The sequence below is a fragment of the Homarus americanus genome, unplaced genomic scaffold, assembly GCF_018991925.1.
Source record: "Homarus americanus isolate GMGI-L3 unplaced genomic scaffold, GMGI_Hamer_2.0 scaffold24097, whole genome shotgun sequence".
In the NCBI taxonomy this organism is placed as follows: domain Eukaryota; kingdom Metazoa; phylum Arthropoda; class Malacostraca; order Decapoda; family Nephropidae; genus Homarus; species Homarus americanus.
The window spans coordinates 84,241-106,532 of record NW_024732963.1 but is presented as its reverse complement, the minus strand read 5'-3'; the positions used below and the strand labels follow the sequence as shown (position 1 = coordinate 106,532).

At 42.0% G+C, this 22,292-nt stretch overlaps 1 protein-coding gene across 1 annotated transcript in view; it reads left to right on the top strand.

Moving 5' to 3' along the window:
• The window catches only part of LOC121869224 (vitellogenin-2-like), a 118,540-nt gene that overhangs the window by 53,882 nt on the left and 42,366 nt on the right, over positions 1-22,292 (top strand). Inside the window, exon 3 of the mRNA XM_042370465.1 lies at positions 8,858-8,934. Within this exon, the coding sequence (XP_042226399.1) occupies positions 8,858-8,934 (77 nt within the window). The remainder of the gene's footprint in view (positions 1-8,857; positions 8,935-22,292) is intronic.

The window sequence follows — 22,292 nt, the reverse complement described above, 5'->3', positions numbered from 1 at the left end:
AATCGCCGGCTCACTATATTACGTTCAGGTGCATTTTCGGCGTTTGAAGAAAATATGAGCAGTTGGTCTCGGGGTAAACACGTCCGATGGGACCAATATACTCAAACATAATCACGAATAACACTTAAACATCTGAATTATCTATGTGTCTATCTACCCATCCCCTCTATCATCCTTTTCGCCCTTACACTATCCTCTGGAATGGATTAAGGGTAATAGAATTATCAAGGAAGAGAGGAAGAGGATATCACAGGGAGAATGGCGTAAGATAAGTGCAGAAAATGACAAAAAAGAGCTGAGACAACAAGGAGAAACATTCACTCACACCTTCTCGTATTGTCACCATGCACACGTAGTATAACAAGGTGAATATTTTAACAACTACATTCATTCACAACTCTCTATAACATTATTCACGTTGGGTCGTCATGCTCACTCAATATCATCAATATCTCGTATGAAAGAATAATCATCATCCACGTTCGTTCTCTTGGCAATGAATAAGAGACAGTGCCAATAACCTCTGTGGTACCTTGAGGAATGTCTTCTTAAGCATCAACCATCTCACATGACACCTCAAGACATCAATAATTCACTTCAGCTCTCTCTCTCTCTCTCTCTCTCTCTCTCTCTCTCTCTCTCTCTCTCTCTCTCTCTCTCTCTCTCTCTCTCTCTCTCTCTCTCTCTCTCTCTCTCTCTCTCTCTCTCGCCTAAACCTCCTCCAACTGCCTGTCGTGTCACTGCCATGTCACTCATCCACCAATACGATTTTGGTGTCTTCTCTTCCTCTAAGACTCTCCAGAGATTATTTATACCCCAAATGTTCTTCGTTATACATTCTATTATTCCTCAGCATTATCATTGTGCTTCTCAAACTATCTCTCTCTACTTCCTTCTCTCAGTCTTGGGTTTCTTAGTCGCTGGAGAACTTAAGACTCACACTTGTATCTCAGCTGTGAGTTTAGTGTTCTCTTCTAAATTATTTAAACTTTTACTCTAAAATTTGGTTTGTCATCTAAATCCTCCCAAATAAAGCAAATCCATCAATCTCTTGTGAAAACGTTAAATTGCGTCAATATTTACAACGTTTTTGTTTATATTCATCACTCAAAAGTATCATTTTATTTCGTTTTATTATTTTTATCTTTTTTTTCACAATTTAGAATATCACTCAATTAACTTTTACTGCAAATTGGAATCCTATATTTTGATTCCAGTTATGAATTTTTGTTTTAAGTTTTTATTTTATATTTTTGTGTGTGTAGTAAGTTTTAAGGAGCTATGGAGAGCGAATAATAAAGGTTGATGATTCAGTCTTTGAGAAGAATCACTTATTGGTTCGTTTAAAGAGTTATTGCAGAGGGTAAAAGGCGTCATGTTTTGGAAGTGTGTGTGTGGGGGGATAAAGACAGTGCCTTGGATGATGAAGTAACTAAACATATCCAAGTAAAATTGTATACATTGTTAATAAGTTGTCCCAAAAGATAACAGTAAAACATATAGACACACTGTTAACGTCTCCTGTACACATATTGTTCCCAAAACAATATCATACCACATATAAATACCTGATATTAACCCTCTAATTAAAAATAAACTTTCCTTATAAACTCGAGTTAGTTACCAGAGAATAAAACCATCTGATACCTGTATATATCCTGTTGTGTTTGGACCAATCACCGAGAGAAGACTAGACAAGCATTAGGCAGACTCAAAAGCAATCTTGATGAAGGCGTTAAATCACTCTCACTCACTCACTCACTCACTCACTCACTCAATCACTCACTCACTCACTCATCAAAGTAAATAACGTAGAAGCAGTCATACGAGATACTTTAATATCCGTCTTTACTAAAAATCAAGCTCTATGATATTACACATAACTTCTGAAGACGCTTGCATGCCTCGCTTAACTTGACCATAACGCGCGAATCACATTACTCAGACCCAGACAGAATATTGCCATCGGTGTGTGTGTGTGTGTGTGTGTGTGTGTGTGTGTGTGTGTGTGTGTGTGTGTGTGAGTGTGTGTGTGTGTGTGTGTGTGTGTGTGTGTGTGTGTGTGTGTGTGTGTGTGTGTGTGTGTGTGTGTGTGTGTGTGTGTGTGTGTGCAAGCCGGTCACCCCTGTACAGACGAGCTAAATGTTAATTGAATGACACTTGGTAGAATGGTTAGGAGATCAAAGATGGATGACCTCGGCGAGTTATAGGAGGATCAGGTCATAGGTTTAGCTTCAGGAGGAGGATCAGGTCATAGGTTTAGCTTCAGGAGGAGGATTAGGTCATGGGTTTAGCTTCAGGAGGAGGATCAGGTAATAGGTTTAGCTTCAAGAGGAGGAGGAGGATCAGGTCATAGGATTAGCTTCAAGAGGAGGAGGAGGATCAGGTCATAGGTTTAGCTTCAGGAGGAGGATTAGGTCATGGGTTTAGCTTCAGGAGGAGGATCAGGTAATAGGTTTAGCTTCAAGAGGAGGAGGAGGATCAGGTCATAGGATTAGCTTCAAGAGGAGGAGGAGGATCAGGTCATAGGTTTAGCTTCAGGAGGAGGATCAGGTCATGGGTTTAGCTCCAGGTGGAGGATCAGGTCATAGGTTTAGCTTCAGGAGGAGGATCAGGTCATAGGATTAGCTTCAGGAGGAGGACCAAATCATAGGTTTAGCTTCAGGAGGGAGACCAAGTCATAGGTTTAGCTTCAGGAGGAGGACCAAGTCATGGGTTTAGCTTCAGGAGGAGGACCAAGTCATGGGTTTAGCTTCAGGAGGAGGACCAAGTCATGGGTTTAGCTTCAGGAGGAGGACCAAGTCATGGGTTTAGCTTCAGGAGGAGGACCAAGTCATGGAGTTTAGCTTCAGGAGAGGGCAAGTCATAGGTTTAGCTTCAGGAGGAGGACCAAGTCATGGGTTTGGCTTCAGGAGGAGGATCAGGTCATAGGTTTAGCTTCAGGAGGAGGATCAGGTCGTGGGTTTAGCTCCAGGTGGAGGATCAGGTCATAGGTTTAGCTTCAGGAGGAGGATCAGGTCATAGGTTTAGCTTCAGGAGGAGGATCAGGTCATAGGTTTAGCTTCAGGAGGATTAGTGATGTTTTATTGTTTGTCTTTCGCTTTGGTTATCATCCTCTCTATATATCACTCCTGCAACAACAACAACAACAATAATAACAACAACAATAATAAAAACAACAACAAACATCAAGAAAAGACCAAGTGAATATCTTGGTCACGTGTGTTGGTTATGTGAGAATTTAGTAAATGATATGAACAAATAAATGAATGATATGAACAAAGATTTTATTGATATGAACAAGTAAATATTTTGGTCTTTATATCTATCTCTCTCTCACACAATGACTTTACAACACTAACCCCTTCCATCTCCTCTTCCACCCATTCCTTGTAGTGTTCGTAATGCCTCCATATACCTAACACTAAATTAACAGTGAACTCAACAACACAAGATATAATATAACCATCTCGACACATCAACAAAAGAGGAAGAGATAAAATAATGATTCAATTCGTCACCTGCAAAATACACCATAAGGAAAGCTCTTTACACCTGACGCCTTAATTACACCTACATTAATGTAATTAAACTGATTATAATGCTGTAAATCCTTCATACACTACTCTGGCTGCTGCCTCGCTCATGTAAGCCAATTAGTCCAGCTTACACGGACCGTCAAAAAAAGAGAGTGGAGTTAAGCGTCAGACGTAATAATAACACAGGTATTTAACGCCATCTGTGCAGCGTTGCCCTTGTTATAGCGGAGATAATGAGCTTTAGTGAAGAGGAGGATTGAGCCATGAGTAAAGCCTTGATTGACGAGGAGGGAGGCCAACCATGAACATGAATGCGATTAGCTGAGGGGGCCCAGTCATGAATATGTTTCACAGGGGGAGAAAGTCATGAATAAGAGGAACAGTCATGAAAAACATTTATACATGATGAATAACTCTAAGCATTATGAGACAAGTCGAGGCATCATAAGTCAAGGCATAACTAATCATCAGTAACTTGACGACGAGGCAACCTGACCCAATCTGACCTTGTGAGGATGCCTGTTGCAAGCTGTCACTCCACTCAAGTGATAGCAACAGCGGCTTCTCCTCCCTCCCTCTCTCTTGTTCCTGCCTCACTACCCTTCACTGACTGTCGACATGAAGCTCCAGGTGATACTCCCTTCCCTCAGGTACACACACACACACACACACACACACACACACACACACACACACACAGGTAATTCCTGAATCCTCTGCTAATTGGCCACAATACAGATACAGTGTGTGCAGTAAACGAGACATTTAGCTGCATGATTTAAGCTAGTATGATATATTGTATCCTGTTGCAAGCTTTTGGCAATTGTTGCAGGAAGTTGAAGCGTCTCTATTGATCTTTACCTCATACTCTGGTTTGCGATATTGGTTTGTCATAGAGAGTCGAGCCATATTTTTTCCCGTCCTAAAAATAGTCAGATTGTAATAAATACTAATTTTAACATATACAAGAAAAAAGAGGAAGTAAAGTTACAAATACATCAGTCTCTCCCTGAAAACATTAAATTAAAATGTTTTCTATATTTCAGCTGGTAAATGTTCACGTAAATTAACCTACAAAAAAACAAACTCAGTAAATACTAAATAAACTTAAATAAAAATAAATAACTAATACACAACTTCTTTTATTCTTAATATTCACTAACACGTCAACACCATACGGATATAATCTCGTTATCGTAATACTGAATTAATTTGTTCCTCTACCGAGACAAAAGCAAAGATAGCGTCATTTTCGTCTCCAGTTGCCTCTTGATGCTACTCATGTTTATATATTTTTAATTTCTTAATGTATTTCCTAATTTAAGGGAGTGGTGAAGGTGAAGGAGAATATGAGAGAACCTGAAACAGAAATAGAGAAGAGAATAAATGAGTGGTTTAAGAACTCCTCGTGACGGCGGAGTGCTAGAAATACTCTCATTAATGACTTGGTAGATAATTGCTGGTAAGAATGTGAGAAAAATTGGTAATTGAAAAAGGAAAGGCAATGACGAGAGAGAGAGAGAGAGAGAGAGAGAGAGAGAGAGAGAGAGAGAGAGAGAGAGAGAGCAGATGAACAACAGACTCATCATCTATAATTTCTAGTAAGCTAAACTTTAAACTTAATTTCCGATACAATTGTGTTTCATATGACGCAAACTTTTTTAAGAACAGATTAAAAAACAAAAACAATAAACAATATAGTCGTTTTAACCAGATCCGTCCTCATGGTCTCGGTCAGGGATTCGGTCGAGTTATCAGATCCTAAGTGCCGAAATCGTGACTATTTAGACCGTAATCCCGAGTACTTCTAAGGCGAAACCGAGACACTGGAAGTTCAATCTAGAGTACAACACCTCTTCTGAGTACTATTTTGTTTTTACGTATTTACAAAGTCATTGACATCAACAACACCAACTACAACAACACCAACACCAACAACACCAACACCAACAACACCACCATCAACAACAACAACTTCCTACCACCATCAACAACAACAACCCCAACAACTACAAAAACAACCCCAACTACAACAACAACAACAAGCACTTAGTAATCAGTGAGGCGTAAAGCAAAATAGGTTGAGGTTAAGGGAGGAGGCGGTGATCCCCACTTGGCTGCTCCTGACACATGGGCCGCCTTACAGCTCACCACGGCAGGTGCGACAACAGAAAAACTTGGCAATTTATCTGACGCGTCTGGATTCTTCCCCTTGTGTAAATTGCTCTTTCAACCGCTGATTTACCGCTTTCATAAATATTTCTCAATTTATCTTTTGAGCTCCTTTCGTCTATTGTACTGTATGTATATATGTATGTATGTATGTATGTATGTATGTATGTATGTATGTATGTATGTATGTATGTATTAGTCATGACATAGGGTTTAAATGTTACCCTCAACATCAGGAGTGTTGTGTTTGAAATTTGTCGAAGTATGAGACTAAGGGAACTCGGCACTCTATTCCGACTTTACGTCACATTATTACGTCACAGTTTGTTTTAAGATTCAGCTTGAGTGGTAGAAAAGCTTAATCCGTTTTCTTTTTCTTTTGGCCCTGAGGGTAAGTGACCCCTAAAATACCAGAGATTTATATATGACAACAAGACCTTCAACTGACGGCGAGGAGACAGGTCGTGTCGTGGTCATGCCGGTCCCCTACAGCTCACACATTAAGTAGTGTGGAGTTTCCCTTCCGGTTGCTTGCCAGGGTTAACAGGGAGGGAGGGACCTCACACATCAGGCACAATAACAAGGCATTTTTTGTGTTTCCCTCACCGTTACAATTCTCACTTCAGTAGTAGAATATTATCATCTGCTGAATAATGAGTTGAGGGACTTTAATCACCGACCACTCGAGGTAAGAAGAGTTAAGTAAGTCATCTAAAAAACCTTCTTATTCGCCTAATATTTGTTGACTATCAGGTAATCTCTTACAGGTGCGTCTCTTCCAGGGGGTGAGGGTCCTGATGTATGTTCCTTGTATTTAGAGTCGCATTATGTCGTATACAAGATGATTGTTTACCTTCAAGCTCTCACACAGCTCTGGCAGCCAAACTAAAGCTGATCTGACGGCTTAGTCTCACACTGCTTACTGAGCGATATCTCAAACTGGTGAGAGAGAGAGAGAGGGAGAGAGAGAGAGAGAGAGAGAGAGAGAGAGAGAGAGAGAGAGAGAGAGTGTATGTGACCACGAAATATATGCGTTATGTTTACCTTCGTTGACCTTATAAACCATACCTCACAGTGCACGGCAGCCACGTCCCTTCCTAATGGTGATATACGGTATTAAACAGCCACGCCAGTTAGATAAAACACTCTCGTATGGTTCGTTGAGACTGCCAAGGACACACTTGTGACCCGAGGAACGGAGGTGTTTATGCCAGTGTGTGTAAGTTGCTCGTACAGTGTAGCAGTCAGTCACACCTCGAGGGAAGTTAACAGATGTGCGGTGTAGGGAATCCACAAAAGTTTCTTAGAGTTAATAGTTTGAGGAATTTATCGAAATACCTCTTCTCCCTCCTTCTCCTTCCCTTCCCTCCTTTTTCCTTTCCCTCCCATCCTCCTTTAGCCTCCTTTCCTTCCTCCTCCGTCTATTCCCCCCTCCATCCCTTCCTCTCTCCATCCGTCCTTCCCTTCCTTCCTCCCCCCCCTCCTTCCAACCCTCACTCCCTTCCTCCCTCGCATCATGGATGAAGCATTAAAATGAATGCCTAAAATTATTCGGTGATCCACTTCCTGCCCTGAGTGACGTCATTACCTTTTTTGCCCTATGTGACATCACTAGCCCCCCTTATCCTAAGTGACGCCATTACCCCCCTTACCCTGATGCCACTACCTCCTTTGCCCTAAGTGAAGCTACTGCTCCCTTGCCCTCATGCCACTACTCTCTTGCCATCATGCCACTACCCCCACTTACCCTGAGTACTTCATCATCAGGAGCACAGCGAGCCGTACTTAACAGCACATTAGCATCATGGCACTCCTGTATCCATCCAACTCATCTTTTATCCATTCCGTGATCAAAGGTAAAGCGCCTCGAGAAGTAATATTTTTTTCTTTCAAATAATGAACAAAATATAATAGAAAATAACATATAAATGTTTTTGACCGACACAACAGGAGTTTGTCAAGAGAATCAGCGACTACAGACAAACACAATAAATACGACTCTTTATAAACACATAAGATGAAGGGGAAAATGAAGTAAAACTTTGTTCAACTCAAAAATAAATTTATTGTTTGTTCTTGTGTAAAAAACAGATATTTTTGAAAACGTTCGTGAGAGCTGGAGTAGATGTTCATTTCCGCTGTAATAATAAATAAAGTGAACAACAAACTAAACATAACAATGAATTTATATATAAATGATGTATAAATAATTATATAAAATAAACAAATAACAATTCAGCGAAACATGAAATGGCTGTCCTTTCAGAATTAAATTAAAGAGACAACGCAACATTAATATTAACTAAACAATAAAATTTATTAGGGAGACTTCATTGAGAGAGAGAGAGAGAGAGAGAGAGAGAGAGAGAGAGAGAGAGAGAGAGAGAGAGAGAGAGAGAGTGAGTTTACTTTGAATTAGTAACAGCAGCAATAACAATAACAATTTCGTTTATTGCAGGAATCTGTCATAACGTAATAGCTTGAATGATCCGGCGGTCGTAAAGTGACGGAGGCGGGAGGGGGGGAGGGGGGGGAGGTGTGGTTAGGCAGGGTAGACTCACCATATTATATTCAGGGGTCATTTTCAAGCCCATTAGTGCATCAGCAGTTGCATCATGAACTGGCAACAGAGTCTATGCAACAATATTATTATTACCGGCACACTGATATAAATAATAGTTATAGTCATTTCAACAATAGTGTCTATAACATTACCGTCAAACCTGCTCTCCCATAGTGATGGATATTGTACAAATTAATGTTGATGTCATCAAGAATGCTTCACTGCTCTTAAACTAAGACTTTAATGAGTATAAAACACTTACATATAAAACTTTAGGTACTATATTTAATCATATATAATTGCCTTGCATATTTTATAGCCAAACAAATACCGAGAATCCTTATGTACAAAGGTTACGTGTTCGTGTTTATATGTTTAGTTATTACAGAGCTGCTGGTACGGGTCCTCTCAGCTGCTACCTCAGTCATGGCAGGTTTTTACTGCGAGCGGCTTGATTGCTATATTCCTCCAGTACATTAATCCTAATCCATTCCATTCAGCGCCAGACTCTTAGCAGGACGTCAAAGCTCTCTTTTAAAAGATCTATTGCTTCCATTCTCACGTCTCATCCATCTTCCCGCAGGTGTCCTGGATGCGTAGCGTGGATGACGTGCTCGAGCTAATCACCTGGGACACTCACACCTACGCTAAGGACAGCAGGTGAGTGTGTGGGTGCGTTGAGCATCACCTGGGACAGTCACACCTATGCTAAGGATAACAGGTGAGTGTGTGGGTGTGTTGAGATCACACCAGAAGCACAACAGATGGTGTTTGATAGTGACAAAGGCTCTAATCTTGCTCCCTTACACTTTACGCGTCACATACAAGCACAACAAATGCCTATATATAGATCAAACACTCGCATATAATGAACTACATTTAATTAGTTGACATCACCAGCGTCTATAACTGTCATACGTAACATTATACTCTATCTAAGGACATATAAAATAGAAACTACATAAGACCATAAGACCATGAAAATTACTAGTGCACAACAATCATCTTTTCGAGGAACAAGACATCCGGTACATTTCTCTTATAAAGGAAATATAAAGTAGCTTACCCAATCTCGGGGTCATAGAAGATTGTTAAAAATACCTTCCCTTCGTGATCAATAAACAGGTGAAATTACTGGTTAAAAAATACATAATACAGCTTTTATGTATTACGGAAGTAGAGTTCGTAAAGCGCAGCGTATATACACTTTCCCTCTCTCTCAATAAAGTCACGAGGGAAATATCTTAGGTCACCTTCTGGTTGGTTGTATTAAAGGGGACGAATGTAGTCATGGAGGAAGAGATAGAGAGAGAGAGAGAGAGAGAGAGAGAGAGAGAGATAGAGAGAGAGAGAGAGAGACCACACTGTTACTGGTCTACCTGAAGCTTATACACTTTTTTTTGGGGGGGGGGGAGGGTGAGAAGGAAGAGTGTGTCACGTGCAGCAGAAGTTGACGAGGAGAGGCAAAAGACAATTACCTTTTCTCAACGTATTGGGTCCTTTCCTTGTCTCTGTCTTGTTGATTTACTAAAAGAGGAAGTAGGTGAGGGAAAAAACGAAGAGGAAAATTAAGGAAAAGAGTTTCAAAAGAAAATAATAATTATAACATCAATAATGATTATACTACTACTACTACTACTATTTTTGTATAAAATAGCCCCCAGCCTCCCTAATAGCCACACCTTCGCCACCATTTTATTACCTTAATATTAAAAATCCTAATAAAAAAGTAGCTACCTTAGGTGAGTTAGTTAAGCCACACATCTATGCGACATTCAGTGACTGTTCCCTCATAGTCAGTATCAGCGACTCCTGTTGGCTTTGGGTCCGAAGATCTCGTTCCCCTGAGGCAAAGCAATACAGACCCAAGCAGAGAGAAGGACAGTCGACATCTCAACCAGGCTACAACGCAGCTTCTGGGCTACTGCTTCTGTTCAGATAACAATTCTGCCAGTCTTGCATAGATGCATCTTGCACTTGGTCCCATCCCGCCAGAGGTTGTGAACACCAGAGGGGTGAAGCTGCTCTGATTCACATTCTGAATTCTCTTGGATTTCGCCCTGTTCTTGTCATTCTCGTTCCTCTTGCGTGCAGCCTCGAGAGCTAGGTTTCGGTGACATGCGGCCATGGGATCGAAAATCCTGATGTCAAAGAAGGCTCGCTACGTCCAGAACCCTCGAGCACTGATGGCCACACGGACTTCGTTGGATTACTACTACTGTACTACTACTACTACAAATAATAATAATAATAATAATAATAATGATAATAATAATAATAATAATAATAATAATAATAATAATAATAATAATAATAATAATAATGAGAAGACGATGTAATACAATCTGTTCTCGCCGTCTTCTGTAAATAGCTGTACTTTTGAGCTGTAGCGTCGTCGGGATAACCAACTGAAAATACTGTGCCAACTTCACAAAATAGGTCACTTTAATTATACTCAAGGTGCCAAGGTGCCAAGGAATTAAGTCAGCATACTCAAGAGACAATACCTAAGGAAAAAGACACATATCTAAGGGGAAACAGACATATCTAAGGGGAAACAGACATATCTAAGGGGAAACAGACATATCTAAGGGGAAACAGACATATCTAAGGGGAAACAGACATATCTAAGGGAAACAGACACATCTAAGGGGGAAACAGACATCCTAATTAAGGTAACGTTTTTCCCGAGACTGTCCTTAGCCCCATCAGTGAGAAATGTGAGGCCCCTAAAACTAACCTTCTGTGTGAGGGGAAATGAAGGGATGTGGGGAAGGGGGAGGGTAGGATGCATGAGTAATGGAATGGTGGGGAGGAGAGGGGAGAGGAGAAGGAATAGAAGGAGAGGGGAAAGAAAGTGGAGGGGAGAGTTTTTTTGGATTAGTCCACCCGGGCACAGGTCACTGACCCACATCGGGGCCTGGGGGAGGAAAATTAAATAATAATAATAATAATAATAATAATAATAATAATAATAATAATAATAATAATAATAATTCAGATAAGTAAAATTTTAATAAAAAATGCAAAAAAAAATAATAAAAATATTGATAACAAAAAATAATAACACAATAATAATAATAATAATAATAATAATAATAATAATAATAATAATAATAATAATAATAAAGAAATACAAAAATACAAAAGATCAAGAGTGAGAAACAATATATGTTTGTTGTGTTGTGTTGTTAACAGTAAGAGAAACAATTGAGACCCTGCAATTGTGTGTAAACGAGGCAGAAGGTCCGATCAGCAACCTGGGACTTGGTCACAATTTTCGTGATGCCATATGGCAGCAGGGTCTACCATTAGACAACACATTATACTTCCAATATCTTCCCAGGCGGTAGTACCTCCCTGTTTGGTAGCTGCCTACTACCTACAGGGAAGGAGACGGAGAGGGAGAGGTGAGGAGACAAGAGAGGAGGGGAAGAGAGAGGATAGAAGGAAAGGGGAAACGTGGAGGTGATAGGTGGTAGGAGGGAGGAGAAGGGGACGGAGGAGTACAGGAAAAGGAAGAAGAGAAGAAGAGAGAAAACCCCTTAGAAAGTGTCTCAAAACGATGTTAACCTCTAAGAAAGAAAGAAAGAAAGAAAGAAAGAAAGAAAGAAAGAAAGAAAGAAAGAGATCAGTGAGAGGTTGAAGAAGAAATATTGGATATCAAATAAACCAAAATAATACATGCGACAGGAAAGGGAGAAACACGAAATGATAATAAATGGTAGAGAATATAAGAAAACGGGAATAAACAAGAGTAAAGAAGAGACAGGAAGGGGAAAGAGATAAACTGAAGAAAAAGAAAAAAGGAAATTAAATGAGAGAGATGACTTTAAATTCGTTGAAAGATGGAGACAGACAGACAGTAAAGACGGTCACAGGAGACATAAGACATAAAGGAATAAGGAATGATGAGATAATTATGAAAGAGAAGCAATAGTAAAGAGGGAACTAATAGAGCAGTGAAGAAAGTCATAGAGAGGGAAAGTTAACAGAGAGGGAAAATTATATAACAAATTATATAGCAGTGGGAGAACGACTTAAAAGAGGGGTACAATAATATTATGGGAGAAATTATATAACAGCTAGGATGCTATGAGAGAGAGAGAGAGAGAGAGAGAGAGAGAGAGAGAGAGAGAGAGAGAGAGAGAGAGAGAGGGTGAAATATAATAACAATAGGAAATAATATAGAAGGGATAATTATAAAAAGCTTTTATGTACTCGAGGGAATAAATATAACAGAGGAATTTATAGACATGATTTTACTGTACATTATTATATTAAAGCGGATGTTATCTAGCAGAGAGGAAGGAATGGAGCAGAACCAACCCACCTTCCCCCCACCCTCTCCTCCCCCCCTTCACCCTCTCCCTCTCTCCCCCCCCTCTTCCCCCTCCCCCACCCTCCCCCACCTCTCCTCCCCACCCTTCTCCTCACCTCCCTCACCCTCCCTCCTCTCCCCCAAAAGTAAAAAATATAAAATTAATAACTACAGAGTTGAAATAAGAGAACCGAAATATAGATAAAATATTAGAATGCAGAAATATACACTAAAGGTTATATATTACAGCACAAATTACGTGATGCACAAAGAGGAGTAGGGGAAAAAACGGAATAAATGACCCTGCAATACGGAAATCAAGAACAATGTTGGGAAGGGATATGTGTGAGAGAGAGAGACGGGGGAGGGGTAAAGAGAGAGAGAGAGAAAGAGAGTAGGAGAGAGAGAGGGGGAGGGGAAGTAGGGAGAGAGAGAAAAGAGAGTAGGGGAGAGAGGGGGATAAGGAAAGTAGAGAGAGAGAGAGAGAGAGAGAGAGGGAGAGAGAAAAGACAGTAGGAGGAGACAAGGGGTAGAGAGAGAGAGAGAGAGAGAGAAACAACGCAATCGTTAAATGATGCTTATTTGCATGCATACCTCACCTGCTAACACGGAAGACAAACAGACTAAATTAGGTGGAATGTATACCTCACAGTGGTCTATTTGTCCCATGGGGTGAGAGGGTGAGGAGAGGGTTATATTCCTTTTTGGGAGGCATTTACAACTGGACCTGGGGGAGGCATTTACAACTGAAACCTGGGAAGGCATTTACAACTGAGACCTGGGGGAGGCATTTACAACTGAGACCTGGGAAGGCACTTACAACTGAGACCTGGGGGAGGCATTACAACTGAGACCTGGGAAGGCAACTGAGACCTGGGGGGATTACAACTGAGACCTGGGAAACACTGAGACCTGGGGGAGGCATTACAACTGAGACCTGGGGGGAAGGCACCTACAACTGAGACCTGGGGGAGGCATTTACAACTGAGACCTGGGGAGGCATTTACAGCTGAGACCTGGGGGAAGGCACTACAACTGAGACCTGGGGGAGGCATTTACAACTGAGACCTGGGGGGAGGCACTTACACTGAGACCTGGGGGAGGCATTTACAACTGGACCGGGGGGCATTTACAACTGAGACCTGGGGAGGCCTGGGGGAGGCATTTACAACTGAGACCTAGGGAGGGAAGGCACTTGCTGAGACCTGGGGAGGCATTTACAACTGACACCTGGGGGAGGCATTTACAACTGAGACCTGGGGGAGGCATTTACAACTGAGACCTGGGGGGGAGGCACTGAGACCTGGGGAGACCTGGGGGAGGCATTTACAACTGAGACCTGGGGGAGGCTTACAACTGAGACCTGGGGAGGAGGCATTTACAACTGAGACCTGGGGAAGGCACACAACTGAGACCTGGGGGAGGAGGCATTCAACCTGAGACTTGGGGGGGAGGCACTACAGCTGAGACCTGGGGGAGGAGGCATTTACACTGAGACCTGGGGAAGGCACTAACTGAGACCTGGGGGGAAAGCCTGAGACCTGCAACTGAGACCTGGGGGAGGCATTTACAACTGAGAGGCCTGGGGGGAGGCATTTACAGCTGAGACCTGGAAGGCACTTACAACTGAGACCTGGAAGGCACTTACAACTGAGACCTGGCGGGGTGTAATTCGTTAAAGTTGATGTCTTTCTCATGTAATTCAGTTTAAATGCCTATTGATGTTTGTTTATTGGGTAGTTGAAGGAGTTTGGTAGGGGGGGTAGAGGCTGTGAGAATTTCGGAAAATTTTTGAATCGAGGTTTAGTCTTGTATTGCAGGTGTGGTGGTAGAGTATGGCTGTGTTACAGGTGTGGTGAGAGAGTATGGTTGTGTTACAGGTGTGGTGGGAGAGTGTGATTGTGTTACAGGTGTGGTAGGAGAGTATGGTTGTGTTGCAGTTGTGGTGGTGAGGTGTGGTGATGTGGTAGGAGAGTATGGTTGTGTTACAGGTGTGGGGTGGTGTGGTTGTGTTACAGGTGTGGTGGGAGAGTATGGTTGTGTTACAGGTGTGGTGGGAGAGTGGTTGTGTTACAGGTGTGGTAGGAGGTATGGTTGTGTTACAGGTGTGGTGGTGGGTTGTGTTACAGGTGTGGTGGGAGGTGTGGTTGTGTTACAGGTGTGGTGGGAGGTATGGTTGTGTTACAGGTGTGGTAGGAGAGTGTGGTTGTGTTACTGGTGTGGTGGTAGAGTATGGTTGTGTTACAGGTGGTAGGGGGAGTGTGGTTGAGATACAGGTGTGTGGGGTGTGGGGTGTGCAGGGTGTGGTAGGAGAGTGTGGTTGTGTTACAGGTGTGGTGGGAGAGTGTGGTTGTGTTATAGGTATGGTGGTAGAGTGGTTGTGTTACAGGTGTGGTAGGAGAGTGTGGTTGTGTTACAGGTGTGGTGAGTGTGGTTGTGTTCAGGTGTGGTGGGAGGTGTGGTTGTGTTATAGGTATGGTGGTAGGGTGTGGTTGTGTTACAGGTGTGGTGGGAGGTGGTTGTGTTACGGTTGTGGTGGGAGAGTGTGGTTGTGTTACAGTGTGTGGGAGAGTGGTGTGTGGTGAGATACAGTGTTACAGGTGGTGGGAGAGTGTGGTGTGTTACAGTTGTGGTGGAGAGTGTGATTGTGTTACAGGTGTGGTGGGAGAGTGTGGTTGTGTTACAGGTGTGGGGGAGAGTGTGGTTGTGTTACAGTTGTGTGGGAGATGATTGTGTTGTGGTGGGAGAGTGTGATTGTGTTACAGGTGTGGTGGGAGAGTGTGGTTGTGTTACAGGTGTGGTGGGAGGTGTGATTGTGTTACAGGTGTGGTGGGAGAGTGTGGTTGTGTTACAGTTGTGGTGGGAGAGTGTGATTGTGTTACAGGTGTGGTGGGAGAGTATGGTTGTGTTACAGCTGTGGTGGGAGAATGTGGCTGTGTGGTCTCAGGGGGAAGTGTTAACTAAGTCGCTCTTATGATAGAGTTAAGAGGCTGATGATGGTACTTATTTACTCCCTTTATTTTCCTCAACTTAGCGGACGTTGTCAAATAGCCCTGAGCTGTGTGTGTGTGTGTGTGTGTGTGTGTGTGTGTGTGTGTGTGTGTGTGTGTGTGTGTGTGTGAACTGTGGGAACGATTCTGTGCGGAAATAGGCTTCATGTCTCACCAGCGATGCAAGCACAGAAGCGATTTTCTACACCAAAGTCTATGCTGCTTCTTCGGACTAGCTAGATCCTAACGTAACGTAACGTAACGTAACGTAACCTAACCTTCTTCAGTTATAATTTATGATGATAAACGAAGTCTTAAATGAAACAAAGCAAATCCTATATACGAATTAATTTCGCTGAAGTTGTAGCCATAAAACGGAAAATTAATCCCTATCTGGCAAAAACATTGATTACGTTTTAAAGCTTATAGGCGATCATCCCTATTTAACGTTATGCATACATACATACATACCTATACATACATACATATAACTGAAGGGGAAAGTATGATGGGCCGCCCTTAAATCTATGTTGTATATTGCTCTACACTGCGCCATTTAACAGTTTCATGGAATATGTATAGAACATAATCCTGACCGGCCATTAGAGGCAGAGTGCGCTGAGTGATGATGCACAGCTAAAACTGGGCTTATCGCTGCATGCCGTGGAAGCTGTGATAATGATTAAATGCCCAACCCACGCAAAAACACCCTGGCATTTTTTCTTTACCTTAGCGCACCAAGTTTGTTATAAGGGGGGGGGGGATGAGGCATCTGCTGAAGGAATGTTTGTATGTTTCCTCTGCCAACATCCTCATGTCTAATGAAAATAATGTGTGTATGTGACTGTGGTGCCTATCGGGTTTATAGGAATTACCTGTGTCATATGTTGCCACGTTTTTACATCTCGCACAAACTCTCCTCGTGAGGCGGCTGAACGCTGGGATTTCATTTTTTATTTTCAATCGTAGTTTTATCCCTCCGGTAATCCTCAGTAATTCTTGTAAAAGATCTGGTCATGTGTTTGAATGGCAGCGCTGCAAATTTTCGTAATATTTGGTGTAGGAGAACTGACCCTCTTCATGGATATTCATGAACTATAAAATCCTGTTTCTAGTCTCACGCTGTGCCCACTCTCGTTTACTGTTTGTGTGAGAGAGGAGGTTTTGTGGCTACGTCTTTGCATATATATATATATATATATATATATATATATATATATATATATATATATATATATATATATATATATATATATATATATATATACATGTGTGTGTGTGTGTGTGTGTGTGTGTGTGTGTGTGTGTGTGCACGCACACCTCGTTCTCACTTAACCAAGCGAACACTTACCTCTCATTCATCCTCTTACTTTACATAATAGTGGGAACCTCTCCAGACAGCCCAGATCTGCCAAGCCTGTAGAATGGTAACAACAATGAGAGAGGCTGCACCTGGCCAGCCAATAGTCTTAACCACCGGGTATAACCAGAGCCGCCCTGATCGTTCCTACACCTTACTCAGTGTTGCTGCCCGCGGTAAACGACGTCCAAGAGCTCCCTCAAGCAGACCAACACGGTGTATCCCGGGCTTCATTACACCCAACACCGTTTTGTAGGCAGGTGAGGCAATGGTGCACAGAACTCTATCTAGAGGCAGCCACTGACATCAACAAGAGCGTCAGTAAAGGTTTCATTATACCTTGGAGCGACGGATCAAGTTCTTTTGGCTAAGATCACAATATTTTTCAACATTTGTCTTGCTCACTATATTCCTGACGCTATCATACTCATCCACCGTATATTTTCTGTGTCCTGGAGAGAAATGTGACGATCACCTCCACTGCCGTCAGAACTGTTAGCTGAGAGACCTTGGATTCGAGATCTCACTCTAAATCTCGAAGATGTAATTCATGCAGCGTGGGCCTGTGCCAACAACTTCACCGAAGGAGAATAAAGTCGAACTTCAATGAAACGAGATTATAAGATCGCCTTTCATCTTTTTTAAGTGAGAAATTCGGTAATCAAAAGACTACCTACAACACTTCTCTGATTCCTCCCCTCCATCTAGATCGTCTTAGGCAACGTCTCGGTAACATGAAGTAGATTCTGAGGAGAGTGCCCGGTGGTGTCATTCTCTAGCCTCCTCAATTTTCTTAGAGACCGGAGGAAGAGCAGATCGTTAATTCAGTAAATTCAAAGGTCGGTTCTTATCCAGTGACATTTGTGTTAGGACGGGAGAACTCTGAGTTAGCTGCCCGCGGTGGGGTGAGGATAAAGGATAATGCCCAAGGTTTCCGTTTTAGTTTCTTTAAACCTGAAATTATCTCGTCCGTTTCAACACACACACACACACACACACATTTATTCCTCACTGTCGCTTTCTCTGTCTCGTTCTATCTAACTCTCTCTCTCTTTCTCCCTCTCTTCCGCCCCTCTTTCACTTTCCTCCTCCTTCCCCTCCCTCATCCTTTTTCCCAGTTCTCCTCCCTCTTCTCTCTCCCTCACCCTCCTTCTTTCTCTCTCTCTCTCCCTCACCCCTTCTCTCCCTCACCTTCATTTTCTCACTCTTTCTACCTCTCTCTTATCTCTCCCTCCTTCACCTTCATTCCTCCTCCTTCCACTTCCTTTCTGTCCCATTCTCCCACTCTCCCTCATTCTCCTTCCCACTCCTCCCTCATTCTCCCTCTCCCTCTCCTCCTTCCTCATTCCTCCTCCTCTCCCCTCCTCTCTCTCCCTTTCTCCCTCTCTCACTCACTTTACTCAAGAATTAAATCATCTCCGCCGCTATGTACATTATGAAAAAAAAAAGAATGAAAATTTGTTCACCTATTAAGCGATTACAATGGATTAAAGGGAGTCCAAACAGGTAGCTGAAGTCCCTGTGTCTCTCATAGTCACTTTGTCCTCATAATGTGATGGCTCAGTCAAGCTGATTATAGTATCCGAGTTGATCCGTTTAGTGAACTCCTTTGGTCACCTTACCTCCCTTTATCGGAGCACTGAGCCCTACTAGGTTCACGGATTAGGGGAGGAGGTGGTGGTGGAGGGTAGGGTGGAGGAGGAGGAGCAGGTGGTGGAGGGAAGGGTGGGGGAGGAAGAGGTGGTGGAGGAGGAGCAAGTGGTGGAGGGAAGGGTGGAGGAGAAGCAGGTGGTGGAAGGGAAGATGGAGGAGGAAGGGTGGTGGAGGAGGTGGTGGGTGGAAGGTAGGGTGGAGGAGGAGGAGCAGGTGGTGGAGGGAAGGGTGGAGGAGGATTAGCAGGTGGTGGAGGGGGTGGGGGGAGGAAGAGGTGGGAGGAGGAGCAGGTGGTGGACGGAGGTGGAGGAGGGGCAGGGTGGAGGCAAGGGTGGGGGAGGAAGAGGTGGTGGAGGAGGAGGTGCAGATGATGGAGGAGGGGAGGTACTGAAGGAGGAGGAGGTGGTGGAGGGAAGGGTGGAGGAGAAGCAGGTGGTGGAAGGGAAGAGGGAGGAGGAGGAGGAGGAGGAGGAGGTGGTGGAGGTAGTGAAGGAAGGAGGAAAAAATAAAGGTTGTGTAGATTTGTGGTTTACGCTTTGAAATGGCTGAGGACTAGGAACTTCACAGTGAATATATTCAATAATGAGTCGCTATTATACGTCTAGTGACTCGTCCAAGAGGCCAGGCATACAGTGCAGTGTAACATTTGATTGAGTCTTCATAGTCCGGATGCACGCGAACGAGGTGGAGCGTCATTATATCGATATTCGGTTTTAGTTCATCGGATTTTTTTGGGGGGGGAGGGGGGAGGGGTGGAAATAAATGGAACACCCCGGCCCTGTAAACTAACTCTCTATGATGAAATGATTTAGTTATGATCTCATTCCGTCGACTGAAAAATACGAGATTATTTGAGGGGATTTTATCATTATTTCCATCTTTTCAGGGTTTTTCCCCCCGAATATTATTTTGCCGATGAAGAGACATGGGTATATAGGAATTTTTTTTTTAATAAACTGTATTTTATTCTTGCGCAAAAAAAATAAAAAATAAAATAACGTTAAAAAAAAATCCCATTTCTGTTTATAAATTTACAGTAAAACCCAACACCCCACCATATTACCTGTTGCCCCTTACGGTTAATACTTCACAAAACTTCGTCATCCTTTCACCAATAAGAAATGAGCCATGGTTTTATCCGAATAATATTTGGGGCTTGAAACTTAATCTGAAAATAATTAGATTACACAAGCGGGGGCGGGGGGTCTTTGATGAGGGTAGTAAGATCGGAGAAGATCCCCTAAGGGCTGTAAGCCCAGATTGCCCCCGCCTTAAAATACACCTTTTTTTAGCCCAGCATTACCTGCGCCTGTAAGTATGGAGGCATGAGCTTGGAGCAGCGTGGCAGAGGTGATGGATGGTGGAGTTTGGTACAGTAACCGATTTAATATAAAGGTAGTTATTTGTGTATCTCTCTCTCTCTCTCTCTCTCTCTCTCTCTCTCTCTCTCTCTCAAAAGTTCCTCCTCATCCTCCGTTTTATTTCATTTATTTTTCTCTCTCTCTTTTCTCTCCTTCCTCACTCTCTCACTTTCTCACAGTCTCTCACTTGGACTCGTCAGTGGCGTGGTAAATTTCACACTTTCTGATTATGATGAAACTATAATTAAATTGATAGTTGTTTATTAACTATTTCTGAATTAGTCAACGAATAAAAGTTGTCCAATACTCTTCCCCACATCCCCGCCCCCACTCCCCCGCCCCCCCCGCCCCCGCCCCCATAAAGACATACATATCATATATCCAACAATTTCGTTATGTAAATACACTAGATCAATCAACATAAAGGTGAATTATCGAAAAGAAAACGTATTTACGGTTTATATAAATAGAGCGAAATAATTTACATAATGGAGAGATAACACAAGAAATTATTTAACAATTAGTGTAAACGAGTTGGGAAAAAAATTTACATAGTGGATACAGAACAAATATATAATGGTGTTTTAATCGATGTATATAAAGAATAAATTTTATTTGACTAGGTTATATAATAGGTGGATAATGAAAGAAATTGTGTCATTTTTGTATGCAGTTGCGTCACACACACACACACACACACACACACACACACACACACACACACACACACTGTTTTTTTTCAAGCTTCAGTATATGTTATAACGTTATGTAGTGTTGATTGGTTCATTCTATTTAGTGGTTAATGTTGCAATTCGTATTCCGGCGTTTTTTGTGTCAGGTTTTAGGGGCGGGGGGGGGTAAATTAAGTTAATATGTTTTGACTTACATCAACTGGTAATAACAGCGAATTCATTAAAATGCTAATCCTTGAGTACAGTCAATTAGTTTATGAATAAATATATATTTACCCCTTAGACGATAAGCCCCTTGATGCGACGGCCCTTGGGCGTGTTATAATTACGATGAGCGCGCTAGTACGATAACCCAATTGAATACGATAATTTAACTCCTCATGAATAATTATTTAATCCTCTCTCTCTCTCTTCCTCTCTCTCTCTCTCTCTCTCTCTCTCTCTCTCTCTCTCTCTCTCTCTCCTCTCTCTCTCTCTCTCTCTCTCTCTCTCTCTCATTACTCCATACTTTATCACGTCTCGCCTGCTTCATCTTTATTGGTCAATTACTCCACCTGATAGTACAGAATTTAAAGCTTGGATATAATGACCCAAAAAATAAGTATAGAAGAAGCGATTTATAGATAAGTTTACCTTGCCTGTAACCTCTTTACTTTGATGAAGAAAACGGAAAGTGATTAACATAACATAACATAACATAACATAACATAACATAGCATAGCATAGCATAGCATAGCATAGCATAACATAACATAACATAATATAACAACATAACATAACATAATATAACAACATAACATAACATAACAACATAACATAACAACAACATAACATAACATAACAACATAACATAACATAATATAACATAACATAACAAAACATAACATAACAACATAACATAACATAATATAACAACATAACATAACATAACATAACAACATAACATAACATAACAACATAACATAACATAACATAACAACATAACATAACATAATATAACAACATAACATAACATAATATAACAACATAACATAACATAATATAACAACATAACATAACATAACAACATAACATAACATAACAACATAACATAACATAATATAACATAACATAACAAAACATAACATAACAACATAACATAACATAATATAACAACATAACATAACATAACATAACAGTGCCTTCGAATGCTCTCTCTCTCTCTCTCTCTCTCTCTCTCTCTCTCTCTCTCTCTCTCTCTCTCTCTCTCTCTCTCTCTCTCCTCTCTCTCTCTCTCTCTCTCTCTCTCTCTCTCTCTCTCTCTCTCTCTCTCTCTCTCTCTCTCTCTCTCTCTCTCTCTCTCTCTCTCTCTCTCTCTCTTACTGTACCTTTACGCCTTCTCTACGTCCACCAACAGACAACACCTGATTCTTCACTACACTACACTACACTACACTACACTACACTACACTACACTACACTACACTACACTATCTTGTCCCCACCACTGACGCAAACATATGGTAGCTCCTGACACTCGCCTACACCCACTACGTCGCCGTCAGGAAAACAAACAGGTAGTAATTGATCCTTCCATCACCAGGTACACACTAAGACCCGTAGCCCGTCAGGTGAGACGCCCAGATAAATTCATCTCTCTCT